General features: G+C 44.5%; 1 protein-coding gene across 1 annotated transcript in view; it reads right to left on the minus strand.

Moving 5' to 3' along the window:
- Positions 1 to 21,824, minus strand: part of LOC115479673 (nuclear receptor corepressor 2-like) — a 667,653-nt gene that overhangs the window by 146,375 nt on the left and 499,454 nt on the right. Inside the window, exon 17 of the mRNA XM_030217748.1 lies at positions 12,825 to 12,887. Coding sequence (XP_030073608.1) covers positions 12,825 to 12,887 — 63 coding nt within the window. The remainder of the gene's footprint in view (positions 1 to 12,824; positions 12,888 to 21,824) is intronic.

Below are 21,824 nucleotides of genomic sequence, written 5' to 3' on the forward strand. Positions count from 1 at the left end.
CAATGACACTCATCCAATCGCAACGCTCGGCAGCGAAGCGTCAGGGAAGGAGGCGGCGCTCTCAACGTCTAGCCTTCCCTTCGCTGTGTTCCGCCTTCTTCTGACGTCAAGGATGACGTCAAAAGAAGGCGGAACACAGCGAAGGGAAACCTAGACGTCGGGAGCACCGCCTCCTTCCCTGACGCTTCGCTGCCGGAACCACGGAGGTACATTTAAAAACAAGAAAAAAAAATCAAAACCATGTTGGGGGGAGCGAAGAGGGTGGCCACAAAAGAAAAACAATGGGAGCGGGAGGGCAGGGGAGAAACGACACCATGGATGCGAAGGGGGGGGGGGGGGGGGAAGAAGAGGGCGGCCCAGGCTGGGACATGGGAGAGAGAGGAGCATGGATGCAAGGGGGGGTCATGGAAGGGAGACAGGGGACTTGCTGGAAAAGGATGAATGGAGGCGGCAGGGGACAGAGGAGCATGGATGGGCATGGATTGGGAGGGCAGGGCTCAGGGAGAGAGGGCAATTGCTGGAAAGGGATGAATGGAGGGGGCAGGGGACAGAGGAGCATGGATGGGCATGGATTGGGAGGGCAGGACTCAGGGAGAGAGGGAAATTGCTGGATAGGGATGAATAGAGGGGACAGATGGGCATGGATGGATATGGATTGCAGGGCAGGCCTCAGGGAGACAGGGCAATTGCTGGATAGGGAAAAATGGAGGGGCCAGGTGACAGATGAGCATGGATTGGAAGGGCAGGACTCAGGGAGACGGGAATTGCTGAATAGGGATGAATGGAGGGGACAGATGGCCATGGATGGATATGGATTGCAGGGCAGGCCTCAGGCAGAGAGGGGAAATGCTGGATAGGGAAAAATGGAGGGGCCAGGTGACAGACGAGCATGGATGGGCATGGATTGGAAGGGCAGGACTCAGGGAGAGGGGAATTGCTGGATAGGGATGAATGGAGGGCACAGATGGGCATGGATGCATATGGATTGCAGGGCAGGCCTCAGGCAGAGAGGGGAATTGCTGGATAGGGATGAATGGAGGGGCCAGGTGAAAGAGGAGCATGGATTGGAAGGGCAGGACTCAGGGAGAGGGGAATTGCTGGATAGGGATGAATGGAGGGGACAGATGGCCATGGATGGATATGGATTGCAGGGCAGGCCTCAGGCAGAGAGGGGAAATGCTGGATAGGGAAAAATGGAGGGGCCAGGTGACAAAGGAGCATGGATTGGAAGGGCAGGACTCATGGAGAGGGGAATTGCTGGATACGGATGAATGGAAGGGACAGATGGCCATGGATGCATATGGATTGCAGGGCAGGCCTCAGGGAGACAGCGGAATTGCTGGATAGGGATGAATGGAGGGGCCAGGTGACAGAGGAGCATGGATTGGACTCACACTTTCACTCTGACTCTCAAACACTCACTCTCACATACACTCTCCCAAACACACACACTCCGAGGAAAACCTTGCTAGCGCCCGTTTCATTTGTGTCAGAAACGGGCCTTTTTTACTAGTAAACTAATAAAACCCCTAGAAACAATGGGACAGATATATCAGATAACTGACAACTGCATTTACAAGTGAATCTAATAATTTAAGATGGAAGAAAACTTTTATATTTTATTTCAATCCCAACACCTCTCTTCATTGGTTATACACTATCAGGCTTATTGTCAAAAGAGAAGGACGCTCATCTTTCGACACAAATCGCAAGATGGGCGTCCTTCTCACAGGGTCGCCCAAATTGGTATAATCAAAAGCCGATTTTGGGCGTCCCCAACTGCTTTCCGTCGCGGAGACAACCAAAGTTCCCGGGGGCGTGTCGGAAGCATACCGAAGGTGGGACTTGGGCGTTCCTAACACAAGGGTGTCCTCGTCCCATAATGGAAAAAAAAGGGAGTCCCTGACGAACAATTAGACGACTTTACCTGGTCCTTTTTTCCTTACGACCAAGCCACAAAAAGGTGCTCGAACTGACCAGATGATCACCGGAGGGAATCGGGGATGACCTCCCCTTACTCCCCCAGTGGTCACTAACCCCCCCCCTCTCACCGTGATGGTAAATGTGAGCCCTCCAAAACCCACCACAAACCCACTGTGCCCACATCTAGGTTCCCCCCTTCACCCATAAGAGTTATGGTAGTGGTGTACAGTTGTGGGGAGTGGGTTTTGGGGGGCTCAGCACACAAGGTAAGGGAGCTATGTACCTGGGAGCTTTTTCTGAAGTCCACTGCAGTGCCCCCTAGGGTGCCCGGTTGGTGTCCTGGCATGTCAGGGAGACAAGTGCACTACGAATGCTGACTCCTCCCACGACCAAAGAGCTTGCATTTGGTCGTTTCTGAGATGGGCGTTCTTAGTTTCCATTATCGCCGAAAATCAGAAACAACCAAGTCTAAGGACGACCATCTCTAGGGACGACCTAAATGTTAAGATGTGCGTGTCCCCGACTGTATTATCATAACGAAAGATGGACGCCTCAGGAAAACATGGGCGCCCCTTTCGATTATGCCCCTCCACGTGTGATTTTGTATTCTGGGGGGAAAACATCCAAAATTACTGGATTATCCAAGTCAGTCAACCAAGTCTCTGTAATAAATATCAATCCTACATCACTATGACTAATTTAGGGCCCTGTTTACTAAGTCGCGAAGTAGGTGCGCTAACCTTTTAGCCCGTGCTAACACTAGAGACACCCATAGGGTGTCACTAGCATTAGCACACGCTAAAACGTCAGCGCACCTACAGCGCAGCTTAACAAGGCCCTAAATCTCTTGACAAATCCTTCGTATTACAAATCGATCTATCATTAAAATATAAGCAAGGCACCAGTTGAACTAAATCCCTCCCTTCAATTCATAGGTTCCAAAACAGCCACAGCAATTTTGTAAGCCTTGTTTCAAATGGTACACACACACACAAAAAAAAAATCAATCAGAAAGTGTTCCCCAACAGGCTGCAAGACCCAACATAGTCTTCATGCCTTGTTAAACAGCTGCTTCAAGAATCTGTTCACTTGACTTCATGGTGGGAACCAGACTGTATCTATACTACCTCCAGGAAGTTGTCCAAATTCTTTTTAAAACCAGCCTTGATCACATCTTTTGGCAATAAATTCCACCACTTGATTGTGTACTGAGTGAAAAAAGATACTTTCTCCAATCTGCTTTAAAGCTTTTACCTATTAGTTTCAAAGCATGTCACCCAGCATTAACACTCTACCCTACTTGCAACCCATTGCACTACCTCTGAGGCCCAGGTGCACAAAACCTAACGAGCCAGTAACGTGATTTTTACACTAGTTCTAGCCGGTTTAGCGAGCAAGGAGTAAAGCGAGACATGCACAAAACATTTCTCCAAGCTCTTTTCCTGTCATGGTAGCAGTAAGCGAAAATGCTATTATAATGAGCTAATTACTAAACAAATATGCATGAAAGCGATGCACAGCCGTTTTCCCAGTGACGCACAGAAGCAGCTAATACCTTTACTGTGGAAAATTTAACAGGTAGTCAGGAGCTGCCGGTATTCCCTAGAATGACAGCTATAACAGTGGAGGGAAGGGGTGGAGGAAGAATCCTGCCCGTCAGAGCTTTGAAGATCCGGACCCTCACTGAACTGCCTCCTCATAGTGCTTCCAGCCTAGCACAAAGCCCCACCTGGCCCTCCCTTTCTCTGCTGGTTTTTCTGGAGGGGGTGGCCCGATGATCCAAAAGCACGCCAGCTCCTAATAGAAAAAGTTTTCTGCAGTGTCAGGGCAGCCGGTGCAGAGAGAAGAGGAAAGGAAGAGGAGAGATCCCGATTTCCCGGGCCTAGGATCAGGTGCCCGGCAGGGAGCAGCATGTGGGACCAGTGCAGGACACAGAAACAGCGATTCAAGGGGAACCTGTGGAGGCTGCAGGGCGAGCTGGCCTAGCAGAAGCGAACCTACCATTGGGTGCACTGGGAGGCTCCCTGCCCGGAGAAGTGAAGAGAAGATGAGGGATCCCAGGAGAGGCCAGGCCAGTACTAGGGCACTGGGAGAAAGAGTGGAACACTAATAAAAACACAAAACAAAAGGATTTCATATACGCAGCTTGACTGCGTGTATAAAAGCCATCTGTGGCATGCACAGAGCAGCCACTCTTAGCAATTGGTTGCTCTGCGCATGCTCAGCTGACTGACTGCCCTCCCCCCCCCTCCCCATGGAGGAAACTGCATGCAAATAAGCTAACAGCAAGCAATTCATTTGCATGCAATTTCATTCATGCATGCCCAGCTTTTTAAAAATCGGTTAGGATCGGTAAGGTAAGAAGTAATCGCGGGGAGTTTAGTGCATCTGTGCCCGAGTGTGCTTCCCTGAGCAACAACCTCCTACCCTCACCCCCCAATCTATCCAATTTAAAGGACAATGCATACAAAGCTCTTCTGGTATCCAGTCCAACAGCTTTTTCGTGGCAACATATTTTAATGCAGTCAAGGGAGAAGCCAAGTTGGGAAAACAGCAGATGCTAGAATTTGGCACATTTTCTACCTTAATGAGGTATTAATTCTTGCTGCCTCATTATAAAAGAAGCACTGTAAAATTAAAATATAACAGAAAATATGATGGGGCTCATTTTCAAAGCACTGAATACAAAGTTCCATAGTAACCTACGGAACTTTGTAAGTCTAAGTGCTTTGAAAATACACTTCTATATGTCCCTTAACAACTCTCCCTATGAGTTCCACAAATTTGCAGTACATTTGGGACACATCTGCATCCCAGATGTGAATGATCTCCCCTATCCCATTGGGGAATCAGGGTGACAGGTTTGAAAATATCACACTGCAAATTATCCATAACAAAAAAATAAATAATCAAGAAACCCATGGTTTAAAAAAAAACGTTTAAATCTTTCACTCCAGCTGAGGAAATCAGTAAAAGGTACCAAAAGTTAGGCAAATTCTCAGAAACACATGTACACTAATTGGCTAAATTGGTGATAACCGTCAATAAGTGGCCATAACAAGTCCTAATTGGCAGTCATTGGAAGTTATGCACATATCTGTCCTTTGCCTCTATTCTATAACCAGCACACCATAGCGTGCAATTCCAAATGGGGCCTGGCCAAGGGCAGGATATGGGCAGGTTAGGTTAGTACATAGATTAAGGGACACTCAATGAAGTTACATGGAAATATTTTTAAAACAAATAGGAGGAAATATTTTTTCACTCAACGAATAGTTAAGCTCTAGAACTCATTGCTGGAGGATATGGTAACAGCGGTTAGTGCATCTGGATTAGAGAATGACACGGAGACAGGGATGGGGATGGGGACAGAGCCCACAGGGACACAGACAAACTTTGTCATTTTCTACTTTGAAGCCTGTTAATGAACTGGACAGTTATTTATGTTTGAGTGATGCAGACAACGATATTTTGATTTTTTGGAAAAACAAGCAACCATGCTGGTCACAACTAGCAAAATCTGCTTGGGGGATCCTGTGCATTCCTGCTACCAGCACATCTTCTAAGAAGACATCTTCTATTGCAGGAGGGACTGCGGAAGACAGGAGAGCTAGACTCAATCCTGAGATTGTTGAAGACTTCCTATTTATCCACAGATTAAAAAAAAAAATCATAACAGTGCTTCATAGGGCATTTTATCCCCTCTAGGGCATACAGAATGGGTTGTATTTTGTAACCTGGACATTTTAACAGTGTGCATTAGGCTTCCTTGGGATGGTAGAAGTCAGCTATTGTTGGGGTTGGAAGGATAGAGGATGGTGGTTTTGGTGGGAGGGTTATTATAGCTGCTAGTTATTATTGTTTTCTATTTGTAAATTTATACACAACAGTTGCACAGCATATTGTTCCTTTTTATACTTTAATAAAAAGATTTAAATATAAAATCATAAGTGTTCGAGGCTTCTCCAAATGAGAACAAAGCCCACGGGGATGGGATGGGGAAAGAACGTGCGGGGATGGAGACAGGGCCTGCAGCGAATGGGGTAGGGACAAACTTTATCCCCGTGTCATTCTCTAATCTGGATTTTAAAAAGGTTTGGACAAGTTCCTGGAGGAAAAGTCCATGGTCTATTGAGAGAGACAAGGGGACGCCACTGCTTGCTCTGGCACTGGTAGCATGGAATGTTTCTACTATTTGGGTTTCTGCCAGGTACTTGTGATCTGGATTGGCCACTGTTGGAAACAGGACACTGGGCTACATGGACCACTGGCCTGACCCAGTATAGCTATTCCTACGTTCTTATTTAGGCCCGGTGTTATAGAATAGATGCATTTGCATGCATAACTCACAGTAGTTAGCCATCTTGTCCTGCCTGTTTATGTATCTTAATTGTACTTGCCCCATCAGTCACCAATTAAGATGTTGAGTAGGACAATCAAAAAGCCTTTAATAAATTGACCCAACATGGATCGTGTTTCAACGTGTATATGGCTGCGTCAGGGGTCAACTGTGATCAAGGCACTTGAAAACAAACAAAGGAAAAAAAAATCTAATTTCAAACACAGACAAAGATACCTAACTGACATCACTTGAAGTAAATCCAACAAAAGACACTTGTAGAATCAAACATCTGCAGACACCATAGTTTTCAGCAAAAACTACCAAACAAAGCTTCGGGTGAATCTCTTCGGAGAGGCGGTTAATAAATCCCAATAAACAAACAAAATAACGATTTGACCTCCTTATTCCTGATAGAGCTTCTATTTTTAGGTTTTAACCAATAAGCAATAAAACAACTCCAATGCAAAAAAAAAAAAACAAAAAAGCACACAAAAATCCCCAAACCTCAAACCAAAATGTTTATTGGATAAATACACACTAGAAAACCACATCTCTTAGAACTCTCTCACAATTTCTGTCCCTTTTCTGCACTGACTCCTCCTGAGCTGCACAAGTTTTTAGCAGCTAATGGGTCTCCATTTCCCCACCTGCTCCTCTTGCTAGTTCCACTGCACAGCTGGTGCCAACAGTAAGGATCGGAGCTGGTGGTTAGAGAACAGAGAGTGGCAGGGACAGAGGTGGGAGAACACTGAGGACAGACTTGTGAGGATTCTATACATGGCGCTTAAAAAAATGTGCGTAGAAAATATTTCCGACAAGCGTATTCTATAATCTGTGCCTAGATTTAGGCATGGTATATAGAATAAGTTTAGGCGGCAAATATAGAGCCTAAATCTATGCGCCTCCATTTACACCAATGAAAACATGGCGTATATCCCAGTGCACAGATTTAGGCGCAGAGGACCATATTCTATAACTGCGCGCGTAAATTTCAGAACACCCAAGAAACCCCCATTTCCCCACCCGTAACCACACCCCTTTTTGTCTGCATGTGTTTTAGAAGTCCGGCACAGTGTGTTATAAAATACGCTTAGTGAGTTGTGTGCATAAATTCTAATTACTGCCAATTGGTGCTCATTATTGCTTGTTGAGTGCTGTTATCAACACTAATTAGCTTGTGAAACCAATTAAGTTACGCGCGCTGTTATAGAATCTGCTTGGATTTTGGCACAATCTCTAGCTGCACTATATAGAATCCGGGGGATTAAGCAGAGTTTTTATGTACAAAACTGGGGCTTTTGAAAATTGTTCAACACAACACAGGCACGTATAGATGGTAATTCTATAAGGTGACAACTACTTTTAGGTATCGGTGATGCGCATAAATGACGGTATGCTAGTCATTTATGTATATAAATGACTTGGTATACAATACTGGACTAGCAGAACAGCACGCCATGTTTTGATGGCATGTACTTGGCCAGTGGACATATGCGTGGGTAATGCAAACAAATACACACACAAATTATAGTATTCTATAGTCTATATGTGTTTCAGCTAACACCTAGGCACAGGCATTTACAACATCTATAGGGCTAGTGTTAGTGATCACAACATAAATGTAAACACAATTTCTGCTGATGTTCCATAAAGAAAAGTAGATATCTACTTTTCTTTGCAGGATTTATGTGCTTGGGAGTGGAGTAGCCTAGTGGTTATTATCAACCAGTTTATTTGATCAGCGAGACACGCCACTTTTTCTCTTCAGGCATAAAGGTCTTTCTAAAGACCCCTTTCTACACGAGGACTCCACAACCGAGCTTAGACTATTAAGACTCCTGAGGTAGGCCTGTGGCCGAAACACAGATCTGTGTCGAGTCTGTAATAAGGTTTGATTTGTTCACCTTAGTTACCCCAGTTTCTGGAGTCATTGGTCCACTTCCCACTTTCTCTTTGTTTGTTTGCAAGTCACTTAACCCTCCATTGCCCCAGGTACAAATAAGTACCTGTATATACTATGTAAACCGCTTTGAGTGTAGTTGCAAAAACCATACAAAGGTGGTATATCAAGTCCCATTTCCTCTTACCCTAGGTGCCTTTTAATAGAATTACCTTCAAAGAGATAAATTTTATAAACATTGGGCCAAATTCTAGAAATGGCACCGAAAAACCATGCACTTATCGCGATTCTACGAACTACGCCTAAAGTTAGGCGTAGTTTATAGCATAGGCTCACATGCTGTTCTTGCGACTAAAATTTAGGTGCACCCATTTAGGCCACCTTAAAACCAGGACTAAATACCTGCGCCTAACTTAGGCCCTTATCGGGTGTACTCCATAATAATGTACATAGTTTTTTGAAACAACCACGACCTGCCCATTCCATGCCCCCTTTTCGGTTGCCCACATTAGAATTTATTCACACCACGTTCTAGAATACACCTAGGAAGTTGTGCGCATAAATTCTAATTAAAGCCAATCAGTGCTGCTAATTGGTTGCTAAGAACCAATTATCGGCACTGATTGGCTTAATCAATTAAGTTGTGTGTGCAGCCAAATTAGCATGCACAATTTAAGGCGCCATTTATAGAATTTGGGGGATTTTCTACACGTAGAGTCCTGTTGTTCACAAGTAAAAGGGGCTTTTATAAAATCACCCCAGGAGTTACAGTAAAAAAAAAAAACCCCAATGGGGGTCTGACGATAACCAAAGTCAACGAAAACCGAGGTTCTACTGTATCTTCTTTTGTATATATAAAAAATAGTTGAGCATTTAGCTATGGCTCGACGGTGGCCAAACCCGTTTCACTTTACATGCTTCATCAGGAGCCATACATCAACTTTCTTATAATATCAAACAAGATGATATCACATATTTGTGTGATTACATTGCATCTTATCAATTCTGGTCGCCGCATCTCAAGAAAGATATAGTGGAACTGGAAAAGGTGCAACGAAGGGTGACTAAAATGATAGCGGGGATGGGACGACTTCCCTATGATGAAAGGCTAAGGAGACTAGGGCTTCTCAGCTTGGAGAAGAGACAGCTGAGGGGAGACATGATAGAGGTATATAAAATAATGAGTGGAGTGGAACAGGTGGATGTGAAGCGTCTGTTCATGCTTTCCAAAAATACTAGGACTAGGGGGCATGCGATGAAACTACAGTGTAGTAAATTTAAAACAAATCGGAGAAAATGTTTCTTCACCCAACGCATAATTAAACTCTGGACTTCGTTGCCGGAGAACGTGGTGAAGGCAGTTAGCTTAGCAGAGTTTAAAAAGGGGTTAGACGGTTTCCTAAAGGACAAGTCCATAAACCACTACTAAATGGACTTGGGAAAAATCCACAATTCCAGGAATTACATATATAAGAATGTTTGTATGTTTTGGAAGCTTGCCAGGTGCCCTTGGCCTGGATTGGCTGCTTTCGTGGACAGTATGCTGGGCTCGATGGACCCTTGGTCTTTTCCCAGTGTGGCATTACTTATGTCTTTTATTTATTTATTTTTTGTTACATTTGTACCCCACGCTTTTCCCACTCATGGCAGGCTCAATGTGGCTTACATGGGGCAATGGAGGGTTAAGTGACTTGCCCAGAGTCACAAGGAGCTGCCTGTGTTGGGAATCGAACTCAGTTCCTCAGTTCCCCAGGCCCAAAGTCCACCACCCTAACCACTAGGCCACTCCTCGAGTTATCTGCAACAGGACCCATAGGAACAAAATGGGCCCTGCTGCAGATAACTCGAGATAATCTTTAGTAAAAGACCCCCCCGAGTGTGCTTCTACCTGACATATGTGTTGGGGTGTCCTGGGGCAGAGTGCAAGCAAAGTTGCAAAGTATGCATTTTCAATAAAAGGACCAGTGTTATGGAATAATTTACCTGGTTACTTAAGGTTCAGTACATCTGTGCAGCAGTTCAAAAGAGCATTGAAAACATTTTTTTTTTTTTGTTCAGGCCTTCTCTACTAACTAGTTTGAGGATACGAAGTTCATTGCTTACTCAGCATACACTGCTTACTGAGAACAATATTGCAGCAGTATGAAATTGTGGTTTTAAGTGCGTTTGTATTATTGATTGTGTATATTTTAAATTGTAAACTGCTTAGGATTAAGCGGGTCATAAATTTTATTAAATAAATAAAATACTTGTGTACATGCATACTCTACACACTAACATATTACGCCTGCTCTCAGCCAGGTGAAAGTGTACGTGGCTTCAATGCAGTCTCAGTTTCTGCAGGTTTGCCCCTAATATTTTATAAAGACACACACGACACCTATTTAAAAAAAAAAAAAAAGGCTCCTTCTTGTCCTCCAAAGCTAGATGACCTGTTAAAAAATTAAGAGGAGACATTCTTTGGGCTAGGGCTGAGAAGGTACTTGCATATGTACTTTTGATTTTCCAAAGTATGAGCATACGTTTTCACAGAAAATGTATTTGCTCAAAAACAACAGGTGCAGATTCATCCGAGTCCTTTTCTCAAGTGAATTTTCAATGGGAAAAGTTTCCCTTGGAAAACTGAAATAAAATCTGTGCATAAAAAATACTTGCATAATGGACTAACTTAACACACTTGTAACCAGCTTTTACTACTACTACTATTAAACATTTCTATAGCGCTACTAAACTTACGCAGCGCTGTACAAATTAATATGAAAAGACAGTCCCTGCTCAACAGAGCTTACAATCTAAATTGGACAGACGACCAGACAGCTAGGGGTGGGGAAATTGCAGTGGTAGGGGTGATAAGTGAGGGTGTTGAGTAAGAGAGTCATGGTTAGGAGTCGAAAGCAGTAGCAAAGAGGTGGGCTTTAAGCCTAGACTTAAAGACAGCCAGAGACTGAGCCTGAGGTACTGGCTCAGGGAGTCTATTCCAGGCATAGGGAGCAGCGAGATAGAAGGAACAGAGCCGGGAGTTAGCAGTGGGGGAGAAAGGGGACGACAGGAGACATTTACCCAGCGAAAGGAGTTCACGGGGAGGAAACTTTCTTAACTGTGTCAACAATAAGTCATAAGGGTTCAAAAGTCTGAAGAGAGTTCCACATGCTGGAGACATTTTTTTTTAACCCTTAAAACACCTTTCACTTAGCTTCAGAGGTAGACAAACCACTTTTATCTAGGTGTAATAAAATCAGCATCTCTCCATGACCCTTGTGCAAGGACTCTGAAACTTTTTAACGTTTTAAGGATTAAGTATTTCAAAATCCAAACAAAAATCCAGTAGCTATTTCTTATGCAACAAGAGAGAGAGAGAGCAAAAGTCAAGTATTTTATCCAGGTGTAAAAAAATGGCATCATTATGTATCTCCTGTCCACATCCTCAGTTTGCTAAAAGAAAAAAGCTCTTTTGAAATTTCAGTGCACTGTCGACCTCTAGGGCTATTTGTTACTGTGACAAACAATATAAAAAGAGAATTTCTCCACAAAGATGGAAATAGCTTTGCATTTCCTACTGTAGTAATAGCAAGCACAGAACTTGCTTCCAATTGATCAACGGAGGACTGAGAAAGTTAGGTTAACCTTCTGGAATCCAACTGCCACAGCTGATCTCACATTGTCCCAAAAAAATAACATACATTTAATTTCTCAGAGAAAACAAATTTTCTCCTCTTGCCTCTGCTGGAAGTGGAAGATGATCCTTTTCCAGTAATAAAAACTAACAAAAAGTTAACTGTAAAGTTACCAATCGTAGCATGAACCAATGATAATGCACCTATTATTGAGACAAAAGAGGAGGGTGCCATTCCATCATCCTCGTTATTTTGCTACAGGAAAGCAGCAAATTATATTCATGCTTTTTCTATTATTGGACAACTAGCATTTTGATCCAAGATGGTTAATCAGCACCAAGTCAGTAAGTTTAGGTTACTAATTCTCAATAAGAACTGGAATCTAGTAAACTCTGGTAATACCAGTATGGCAGAAGCAAATGGGATATGCTCATACCTCTGAAAATACCCAGGATTTAGGAGGTAAGCTGGGGAAGGCCTGAGGGTTGAGCTTGCTGAAGGGGGGGGGGGGGGGGGGGGGAACCAGTTTGCAAAAAAAAAAAAAAAAAAAGGGGGGGTTAGACCTAAGAGCACAGGGAGCAGGGTTTAAACAGTACTACCTTTTTTACAAATTAAATGGTCAAATGGGAGAACAGGGGGTAGTTCAGTCTTGCAGGCTCTTTGGTACCCTGGGAGCATCTCCTAATGATGGGAGAACAGGGGGTAGTTCAGTCTTGCAGGCTCTTTGGTACCCTGGGAGCATCTCCTAATGATGTTCGGGGGGGGGGGGGGGGGGGGGGGGGGGAAGGTACAGGGGATACTTGCTGAACTTCTTAAGCAACACTATGTTTTGGCATGGCAATGAGCTACTTTGTATACATTTGCACATGACACAGCCGATTACCATAACCTTGCTGTAATTACGCTCAGAAGTCTGCAATAACAACAATTCCTCCATGTTATTTACATTTTGCACAAAGGCCTTCTGGAAAGGGATGCCATAGGGCACCGTGACCATATTTTCACATAGTACTATGTAAGGTGAACAAACTAAGGCCAGTATTACCTTTCTTAGCGGTTTCCATCTCTTCCTCAGTCCATCGGGAGCTCTCATTCATCTCGAAGGCAGCTGAAAAAGAAATGATCACCATAAAACAAAAGAAGCATATTAGAAACTGTTAAGAGGTAGACATTCAAAGGGCTGATAAGCAGCAAAGTTAACTAGCTCATTTTAACTAACTTTGGCCAGATAATGACTCAAGATGAAACCAAATAGTTAAAACTAGCTGTACAAAACTTGAATGATTAAATGTATTTAGGGAAGCTATTTGTGTGGCTGCACTTGGAGGGGACATTTAAGGGGAAATTCTATACACGGCACCTATAAAAAAAAAAAATTTGACGCAGAAATCAATGCCAAGTGCAATCAATGAACGGCACCTAGATTTAGGCACAGTATACAGAACAGTGATGGCGAGCCTAGGGCACACACAGCCTTCTCTGTTGGCACGCGAGCCGTCGCCTCAGCCAGAGTCGCAGGCTCGGCCCTTCTCTCTCTCTCTCTCTGAGCTCTGGTCCCGCCCTCATTTCCTGTTTCTGCAAGGATGGGACCAGAGCTCAGAGAGAGAAGGGCCGAGCCTGCACGCATTTTAGCGCTGCTGCCGGCCGCCGTAACCCGTCCCTGACGAGGTAAGTCAAGAAATGACTTTTAAAATTCGGAGGGAGGGAGGAAGGGAGGGACGACGACTCTGGAACTCGGAGGGAGAGGGGAGGGGGACCCTGTGGAACTCGGAGGGAGGGGGACCCTGTGGAACTTGGAGGGAGGGAGGGGACCCTGGAACTGGGAGGGAGGGAGAGGAGAGGGGGGACCCTGTGGAACTCGGAGGGAGGGAGGGAGGAAGGGGGGACGGAAGACCCTGGAACTCAGGGGGGATGGAGGGAGGACCCTGTGGAACTGGGAGGGAGGGAGGACCCTGTGGAACTGGGAGGGAGGGGGGATGGAGGGAGGACCCTGGAACTTGGGGGAGGACCCTGGAACTCGGACCGAGGGAGGGAGGTGGCCTGGAACTCGGATGGAGTTGGGGGGGGAATGGCACTTTGTAATAAATAATTAGATTTTGGGTTGCTGTTTGGGCACTTGGTCTCTGAAAGGTTCGCCATCACTGATATAGAATATGCTTAGTTGATATTTCAGCGCCTAAAACTATGCACCTCCATTTATAGCAATGAAAACATGGCGTAAATCCCAGCACACTGGGCCATATTCTATAACTATGCGTCTAAATTTCAGAACACCCATAAAATGCCCATTTTCTCACCCATAACCATGCCACTTTTTACCTGCATGCATTAGAAGTTAGGTGCACTGCATTACAGAATGTGCTTAGCGAGATGTGCGCGTAAATTCTAATTATTACCAATTAGTGTTCATCGCTGATTAGCTTCTTAAGCCAATTACGTTACACACGTTGATCTAGCATACGCTTGGATTTTGGCACATATCTCTAGGCACGCTATGTAGAATCCGAGGGTTAGGGGTGAATTCTATAAATGGCGCAAAAAAAAAAAAAAGCACTATTCCTGCACTTAAAGTTAGGCATAGTTTACAGAATAGCCCTTATGCCCAGGGGTTGCGCATTAATTTAGCTTAGCTACCACCATCAACGAAGGAGTCGTACACATTTCCACACCTAAATATACGCATGGAGCCCTCATATTCTATAATTATGTGTGTAACTCAAAACCACGTCCCCGATCCATGCCCCCTTTTTTGAAATGTAGGATTGGATCTCAAACCTAAAATGTATGCGCATAAGTTCTAATTAAATCTAATTAGTGCAAATAATTGCTTGTTAAAAAGCCAATTATTGGCGCTAATTGTCTCGTGTACTTAAACTGCACACACAAATTTGCACATAGAATTTTTATAGAATTTGGGGGCTAGTCAGGTGGAGAGTAATTCTATAAATGAGCACCTATATTTAGGCACCAAGAACACCTTTATTTGGAGCCTATTCCATAAAGAAAAGTAGGCGCCTATCTTCCTTTACAGAATACTAGCAAAACAGGTTATATATATATATATATATATATATATATATATATATATACACACACATATACATACATACATACACACATACATATACTCACACACACACACATTACACACACACACATATGTATTAGACATAAGCATTTACATCGGCCAGAGAGCAAGGGTAAATGATTGTGCCTAGATTGTGAAAATATGCATGCAAACTGTAGTATTTCATAATTTACGTGAATAATTGGGCACCCTGCCCTGTTCTGCCCAAGCATTTCCCATGTGAATGCCCAACTACACAGTATTCCACGGATTCTATATATGACGCCTAGATTTGTATGGCTAAATTTGGGTTCGCTCCAGAGATGTGATGCAAATTATGGACTATAACATAGGTGATAGCATTTATATACCAATAGCATTTATATACCAATTACATGCATAAATGTTTCAAATAATGGAATTTACACACCTATGTACATACATACGTGTGTATATGCCAAAATTCTGCCTGAGTGGGGTAGATTGTAAGCTCTTTGAGCAGGGCCTGTCCTTTTATGTTAAATTGTACAGCGCTATAGAAATGTTAAGTAGTAGTAGTAGTAGTTATCAAGCTGCATTAGGGCTGTAACCCGTGGTATTTGCCCCTTAATGCCTGTTAAAGGGCTGTGATAATTAGGTCACCCTGTGTTACATAGTACTGAGATGCAACATATGCAAATTCAAGTAAAGTAGGATATTACTAAGTAAAAACTATACTGCAGCTTGCAGTGTGCACAAGCTGTGGTACAGCTGGTAAAACACCCCCAGCTTTTAATTTCCTGCCTAGGAGCTTCAGACTTCAAGTAGCCGGCACATATCAGCCATAGCGGTGGCCAGAGCGCCACCCCCCTCCCTCTCATACTGAAAACCCCTTGGGCTCCTCCCACTCCAAATCAGGCCCCCACCTAGTGGTGCCACAACCACTAAGATAACAACTGCCTTAGCTGCAGCTATCCTGGGATGTTCAGTGGTACTAACCAGATAGTGCTGTTGAATAGCCTTACAGACCATCTCAACACTAAGTGGTGAACACATGACACAGAAATCAGTGCTACTCACTATCTGGATAGCGACACGGAATACCTATATTTTATTTAACCATAGCATCTAGCGTTCCAAAGAAATGCTTGACTGTAGTGGCTGAATATTGTTGACTCGTGTGAATTTCTGATGCTTTTAAAGGCATTTGATAAATAACAGGACTATTGGGGTCAATGTTCCAATGGGGGCAGTGAGGTCAGTACAAAAACATAATAATAATAAAATTTATTTATAACCCACATCATCATAAAAATTCTAAGTGAGCAACAAATCACATACATAATAAAAATAACATCACAAAAAATAAATAATATCAATCACATCATCAAGACTTACAACAACAGCATGTATTTTATCATGTGAACTTTTGTTCACATGATATTGTTCCATTGCCCATATACTTGAAGAAAAAAGTAAGTTTTCAGTTCCTTCTTGAATAGTGTTATATCTTTGTACAAAGTTCAATAGGTAATAATAATAAATGCATTCAGTGTCACTACACAGATACATTTAGCAGCAGCAACTGCCTTATATGTATTTTCAGTGCAACTGCCTATGCCCTTCTGACCATTGACCCAATTAATTATAATAGCACTGTCGAGAAGCAAGGATCAGCCTCACCAAAGCTGAGCAATTGTTGGTGTCTTTTGATACCTTCAGTTAATACTAGCACTCATGTGGAAATGCCCCAGCATCCTCAAGAAGCTCTCTACAATATTCTAAAGTAGAGCTTCCCAAATCTATCCCAGGGACCCCACAGCCATTGAGATTTTCAGGGTATCCACAATAAATATATACAAAATCAATCTGTGCATACTGGTAAATGCAAATTGATCTCATGCATATTTATTATGGACAACCTGAATAACTGACTGGCCATGGGGTCCTCAGGCAAGGGTTTAGAAGCTCTTCCCAATAGGACACTCTCAGCAGAAACATATATATCGAACAATGCCGCTATAAATCGAACAACAGCAGCTAGGTTTGCAGTGACATGTGGAAGAGTAGGAGACCATCCTGTCCCAAGCTCGGCAAGAAATCCTGGTCTTTTTCCCTTGGCACATATTTGGCTCTTGCAAAGAAAGGGAGATGAAAGCTGAAATACATGGGAGGTGGTGAAACAAGGATGGAAAATTAGTAAACTTACAATCAAAGAAGAATGGAGCTTGACTGCATATCAGTGGATTATTTATGCCAGTGGTGGGCAATCACAGTCCTCAAGGGCTACAACCTAGTTAGGGTTTCAAAATTTCCATAATGAAAATGTATGAGGTTGAATTGAATGTGCTGTTTCCAATGTATGCAAGCGGATCTCATGCAAATTCATTGTGAAATCTTGAAAACTCAACTGGATTGTGACTCTCGAGGACCATGGTTGCCCACCCCTGGTCTAAGGTCACACTCGTGCCTCTAGGCAGGAGTTCTTTGTCCCTATGTCATCTCACAGAAGTGTTTGTCTAATGAAGATTCAAAATACCTGAGCTTAGGTTTCCCTTTTTTACTCCCCTTTTCACAGAACTAACAACTAGATGATCAAAAGCCCTGCGCTGTTCCAAACAGCGCCCTAAAAATAGCGTCGGGACAGCGCAGGGCTTTTCTGCATCGATGATCAAAGATAATGCATGCAAATCTAAGCAGCGCTATTATCTTTGATTATCATGTTTAAAGTACGGGAGAATTGTGCCGAGCATGCGCTCAGCACAATCCTCCCGCACTTGTTTGACAGGTCTAGGCTGTCAAACGCGTCAAACAGCATGCCGAACGAGGCTGCCGCCGCCGCGCAAACAGTCTCCCACCCTCCCAGCGACGGGGGGGGGGGGGGGGGGGGGGGGGGCTGGAGGATCAGTGGGTCTCCAGCCCCCGAAACCCTCAGAAATCGTTGATTGGCCACCTCCGGCCAAAGGATCTCCCACTGTGATCCATCGACGGGGGGGAATCCCTTACATGGTCTGTAGCCCCGCCCAGTGCATCCCAGGATGCAGTGGGCGGGGCTGGGCACCGCCATTTTGGGCGTCGACTGACTAGAAGAGGAGGGAGGCAGGCAGGCTGCGTTCCTCCTCCAACAAAAGGTAGGGGGGGTGTCACGACACCACAGCACACCACGGACCACCAGGGAATCTAAGGACACCACCGGACCTCCAGCCCCCCCCCCCCCCCGTCGATGGATCACAGTGGGAGATCCTTTGGCCGGAGGCGGCCAATCAACAATTTCTGGGGGTTTCGGGGGCTGGAGACCCACCGATCCTCCAGTCCCCCCCCCCCCCCGTCGGTGGGTGGGAGGGTAGGATAGTGTTTTTCGGGAGGCGGCGTGGGTTCAGGGGTGCTGGAGACCCACCGGATCTCCAGCCCTCCGTGAACATGGGGGGGGGGGGATCGTTGGGGGGAACCGGAGGTCCACCGGACCTCCAGCCCCCCGTTCGCGTTTGCATTGGTGGGGAAGGGGGGCCTGCCAGCATGCAACTGCATGCTGGACAGGGCTCATCATTCCTCCCCAATGATCCGCAAAATCTAACGCCAGCTCGGAGCTGGCGTTGATTTTGCTGCGGCCAGTGACCCAATCTTTGGTGCGCTGGTCGCTGATCATTGGGGATGAATGCGTTAAGCGCCAATTAGCATGCATTTGCAAGCTAATTGCGCTAGAAGCCCTGTTTAGCATGCATTTGCATGCTACTTGCGCTGAGAGCCCTCGAGTGCGCTGTTTCAGGCGCTCGAGGGCTCTGATCATGGGTCGGCTGCAAACTCTGGCACTAGTATGGCGTTAACAGCCTCTAGTGCCAGAGTTTGCTTTTGATCATGAGGGCCTAAGAGAGGAGGTGGAAAGACTAAGAAGCATCTGTGACAACCAGAAATTCATCCCGGAGATGAATATTGAAATACTGGGGATCTCCAAAGGAAGAGGAGATCTTGTGCAGAAAGGGAACAGCTGGATACAGGTCACCACATCCTGCAAAATCAACCCCCCAACTTCATCTTCTGTCTCTGCTGAAATGAAGAATCGGTTCGCAACCCTGGAGGATGAAGAACTGAAAACATCGATCAAAAATCCCAAAGCCACTGGATTGGTGGCCAATAAGAAACGAAAGGTAGAGGTGATTGGTAATTCTATCCTGAGGGGTACTGAGGCATTCATCTGCCAACCAGACACATACCCAGGGAGGTGTGCTGTCTGCCTGATGCTAAGATTCAAGATGTAGCAGAAAGTTTGCCGAGACTCATCAGGCCTAGTTAGCACTATCCTAGGCTGCTCATCAAGCCTAGTTAGCACTATCCTAGGCTGCTCATCCATGTTGGAACAAATGATACTGCTAGGTATCCTACTGAACATAACAAATGTGACTTCATGGCTCTAGGTCAGAGGTCCTTCCTGTTGAACGTAAAGGCTAAATGAGGGAAGCTCGCATCTTGGAGTTGAATGTGTGGCTGCGTGGATGGTGCCAATGCAGGCGCTTCAGTTTTCTAGACCATGGGATGATCTTCCAAGAGCTACTGAGAAGTGATGGTATCCATCTTTCAAGGAAGGGACGAAGTGTCTTCAGTAACAGATTGGCTAATGTACTAAAGCAATACTGACTGAACTATGCTGCATTTGTTATTTCGCAGAAGATTGGGATAAGGATTTCATTTCTTGTACCTTTGGCTGGAAAGCTTTTTATTTAGGATTTTGGATTACATATGACCCCTGAGGCAGGTGCTTTGTGCCAAAACACAGCCTGTGTCAGGTCATTATGTGATTGATCAACGTTGTACAATTAAAGATATTTGTAGGCCCTTGGTGCTTTTTTTATGTTTTGTAGAATGGAAAACAAATTTCTAGGTTGAGAGGCTACAATGATAGAAGCCAACTTGGATTCAGTGGCGGTCATTGAAACGTTCAAGGAGAACCATGACTGGGATATAGTTATACCTGGCTATAATCTATTCAGGAAGGAGAGGGTAGGAAAAAAGGATGGAGGAGTGGCATTATATGTTAAGAATAGTATTAAAGTGACAGAACTGCAAGATATATGGAGTAAGGAAGAAGCACTGTGGGTTAAACTAGTAAGAGGGAAAGGAAATATATTTACATTGGTGTAATATACAGGTCATCTTCAGAGTCAGAAGAAATGGACTGAGACTTGATTGATGACATTCACAAGATAGCTAGGAAAGGGGAAGTACTACTGATAGATGATTTTAATATGCTAGACGTCAATTGGGGCATCCCTGCTGAGGAGTCCTCTAGAAGCAAAGGGATCTTGAATTCTCTACAGGAAGAGTTGTTCCAGCAGTGGGTAACGCAACCAATGTGTGACTGAGCAATTCTAGGCCTGGTGCTTACAAACGGGGAGAATGTTTCTGATGTTTTGGTGGGAGATCATTTGGCATCTAGTGATCACTGAATGGTGTGATTCAATATCAAGACACAGGCGGACAGGGCTTATTCAAGATTGAAGGTCCTAGATTTCAAAAGAACTAACTTTGCCAAGATGGGGAAATTTTTCAAGGAAGAGTTAGTTGGATGGGAATAGATGAAGGAAGTAGAACATCAGTGGGCAAAACTGAATAGGAGCTATTTTAAAAGCAACGAACCTTTATGTTAGAAAAATACATAAAAGTAAGAGGAAAAGAAGGCCACTCTGATTCTCAAACGCAGTAGCTGAAAAGGTAAGGGAAAGAAAGTTAGCCTGCCCCGGGCCAAAAGGAGGTACAGTACCTTGGCCATTGTGTAGGTGGGGGGTGGGGGGATTAAGACCCATGCCCTTGGAAGAGGAGGCTATTCAAAAAGTACAGGTGCCCAAAACCAGGGTACACTTTCAGGTAGGTATACACCACGAGAAAGGGGATATGATAGAGATGCTTAAATACCTCAGTGGCATTAATGTACAGGAGATGAGCCTTTATCAAATGAAGGAAAACTCTAGAATGAGAGGGCATAGGATGAAGTTCAAAGGAAATAGGCTTAGGAGGAATCTAAGAAAATACACTTTCACAGAAAGGGTGGTAGATGCGTGGAATAGCCTTTTGATGGAGGTCGTGGACACAAGGACTGTGTCAGAATTTTAAAAAGCATGGGACAGGCACATGGGATCTCTTAGGAAAAGGAGTAGTTAATGGGTACTGAGGATGGACAGACTGGATGGGCCACTTGGCCCTTATCTGCCGTCATGTTTCCACTACCAACCTTCCATCCCCCACCACCATCCTAGTACTCTGGAGGATACTAAAGCTTAACCAGGTTTTTGTTATGTTTGTGTTCCCATAAAACAGTTTATTTTGGGGGGAAAAAAAACTGCACAAGCAAGCAAGGAACCCTTCTTTACAGAAAAGGTAACTTTCAATTACTCCATATCAATTTAACATGGCAAGTCAATTAACATCTGTCACTAGGGAAGATGAGTTAAAAGCATGAATTGGATAAATCCCTTAAGACTGTTTAGGGTGACAAGAGGTTCATGATAAAAAGATCACAGCTGTGAGGCTCAGGGGCTGATGGATACTGTACAGGGGAAATTACAGGTGACAGGAAGGAATTTCTTTCACAGCTGACTGAGCTGAGCAGCAATTTCCATATGTATGCAAGCTGTCAATTCTTCCAGAAGGAAGATACTCCTGTGGGTTATGCAGCCAAAAGACAGCTCAGCTTGTTGAAAGAGCCTCAAGAGCAACACCTGGAGCTTTCAAATCAATTCCTTATAAATGTTAAGCAACAGGACATTTTGTAGTAAAAGCACAGTGACATGACAGACAATCTAACTTGTACACTACTGCAGTGGTTCTCCACCCAGTCTTCAGGACACACTCAGCCAGTCAGGTTTTCAGGATATTCATAATGAATATGCATGAGATAAATCTGCATGCACTACCTCCATTGTGCCATGTACCTGGCTCCGGCTCGGTCCGAGGGTCTGACGGCAACGCGCGTGACCGGGGTGGCACAGCTGTGGCGGGGCTCTTCCT

This window comes from Microcaecilia unicolor, chromosome 11, assembly GCF_901765095.1.
Source record: "Microcaecilia unicolor chromosome 11, aMicUni1.1, whole genome shotgun sequence".
In the NCBI taxonomy this organism is placed as follows: Eukaryota; Metazoa; Chordata; class Amphibia; order Gymnophiona; family Siphonopidae; genus Microcaecilia; species Microcaecilia unicolor.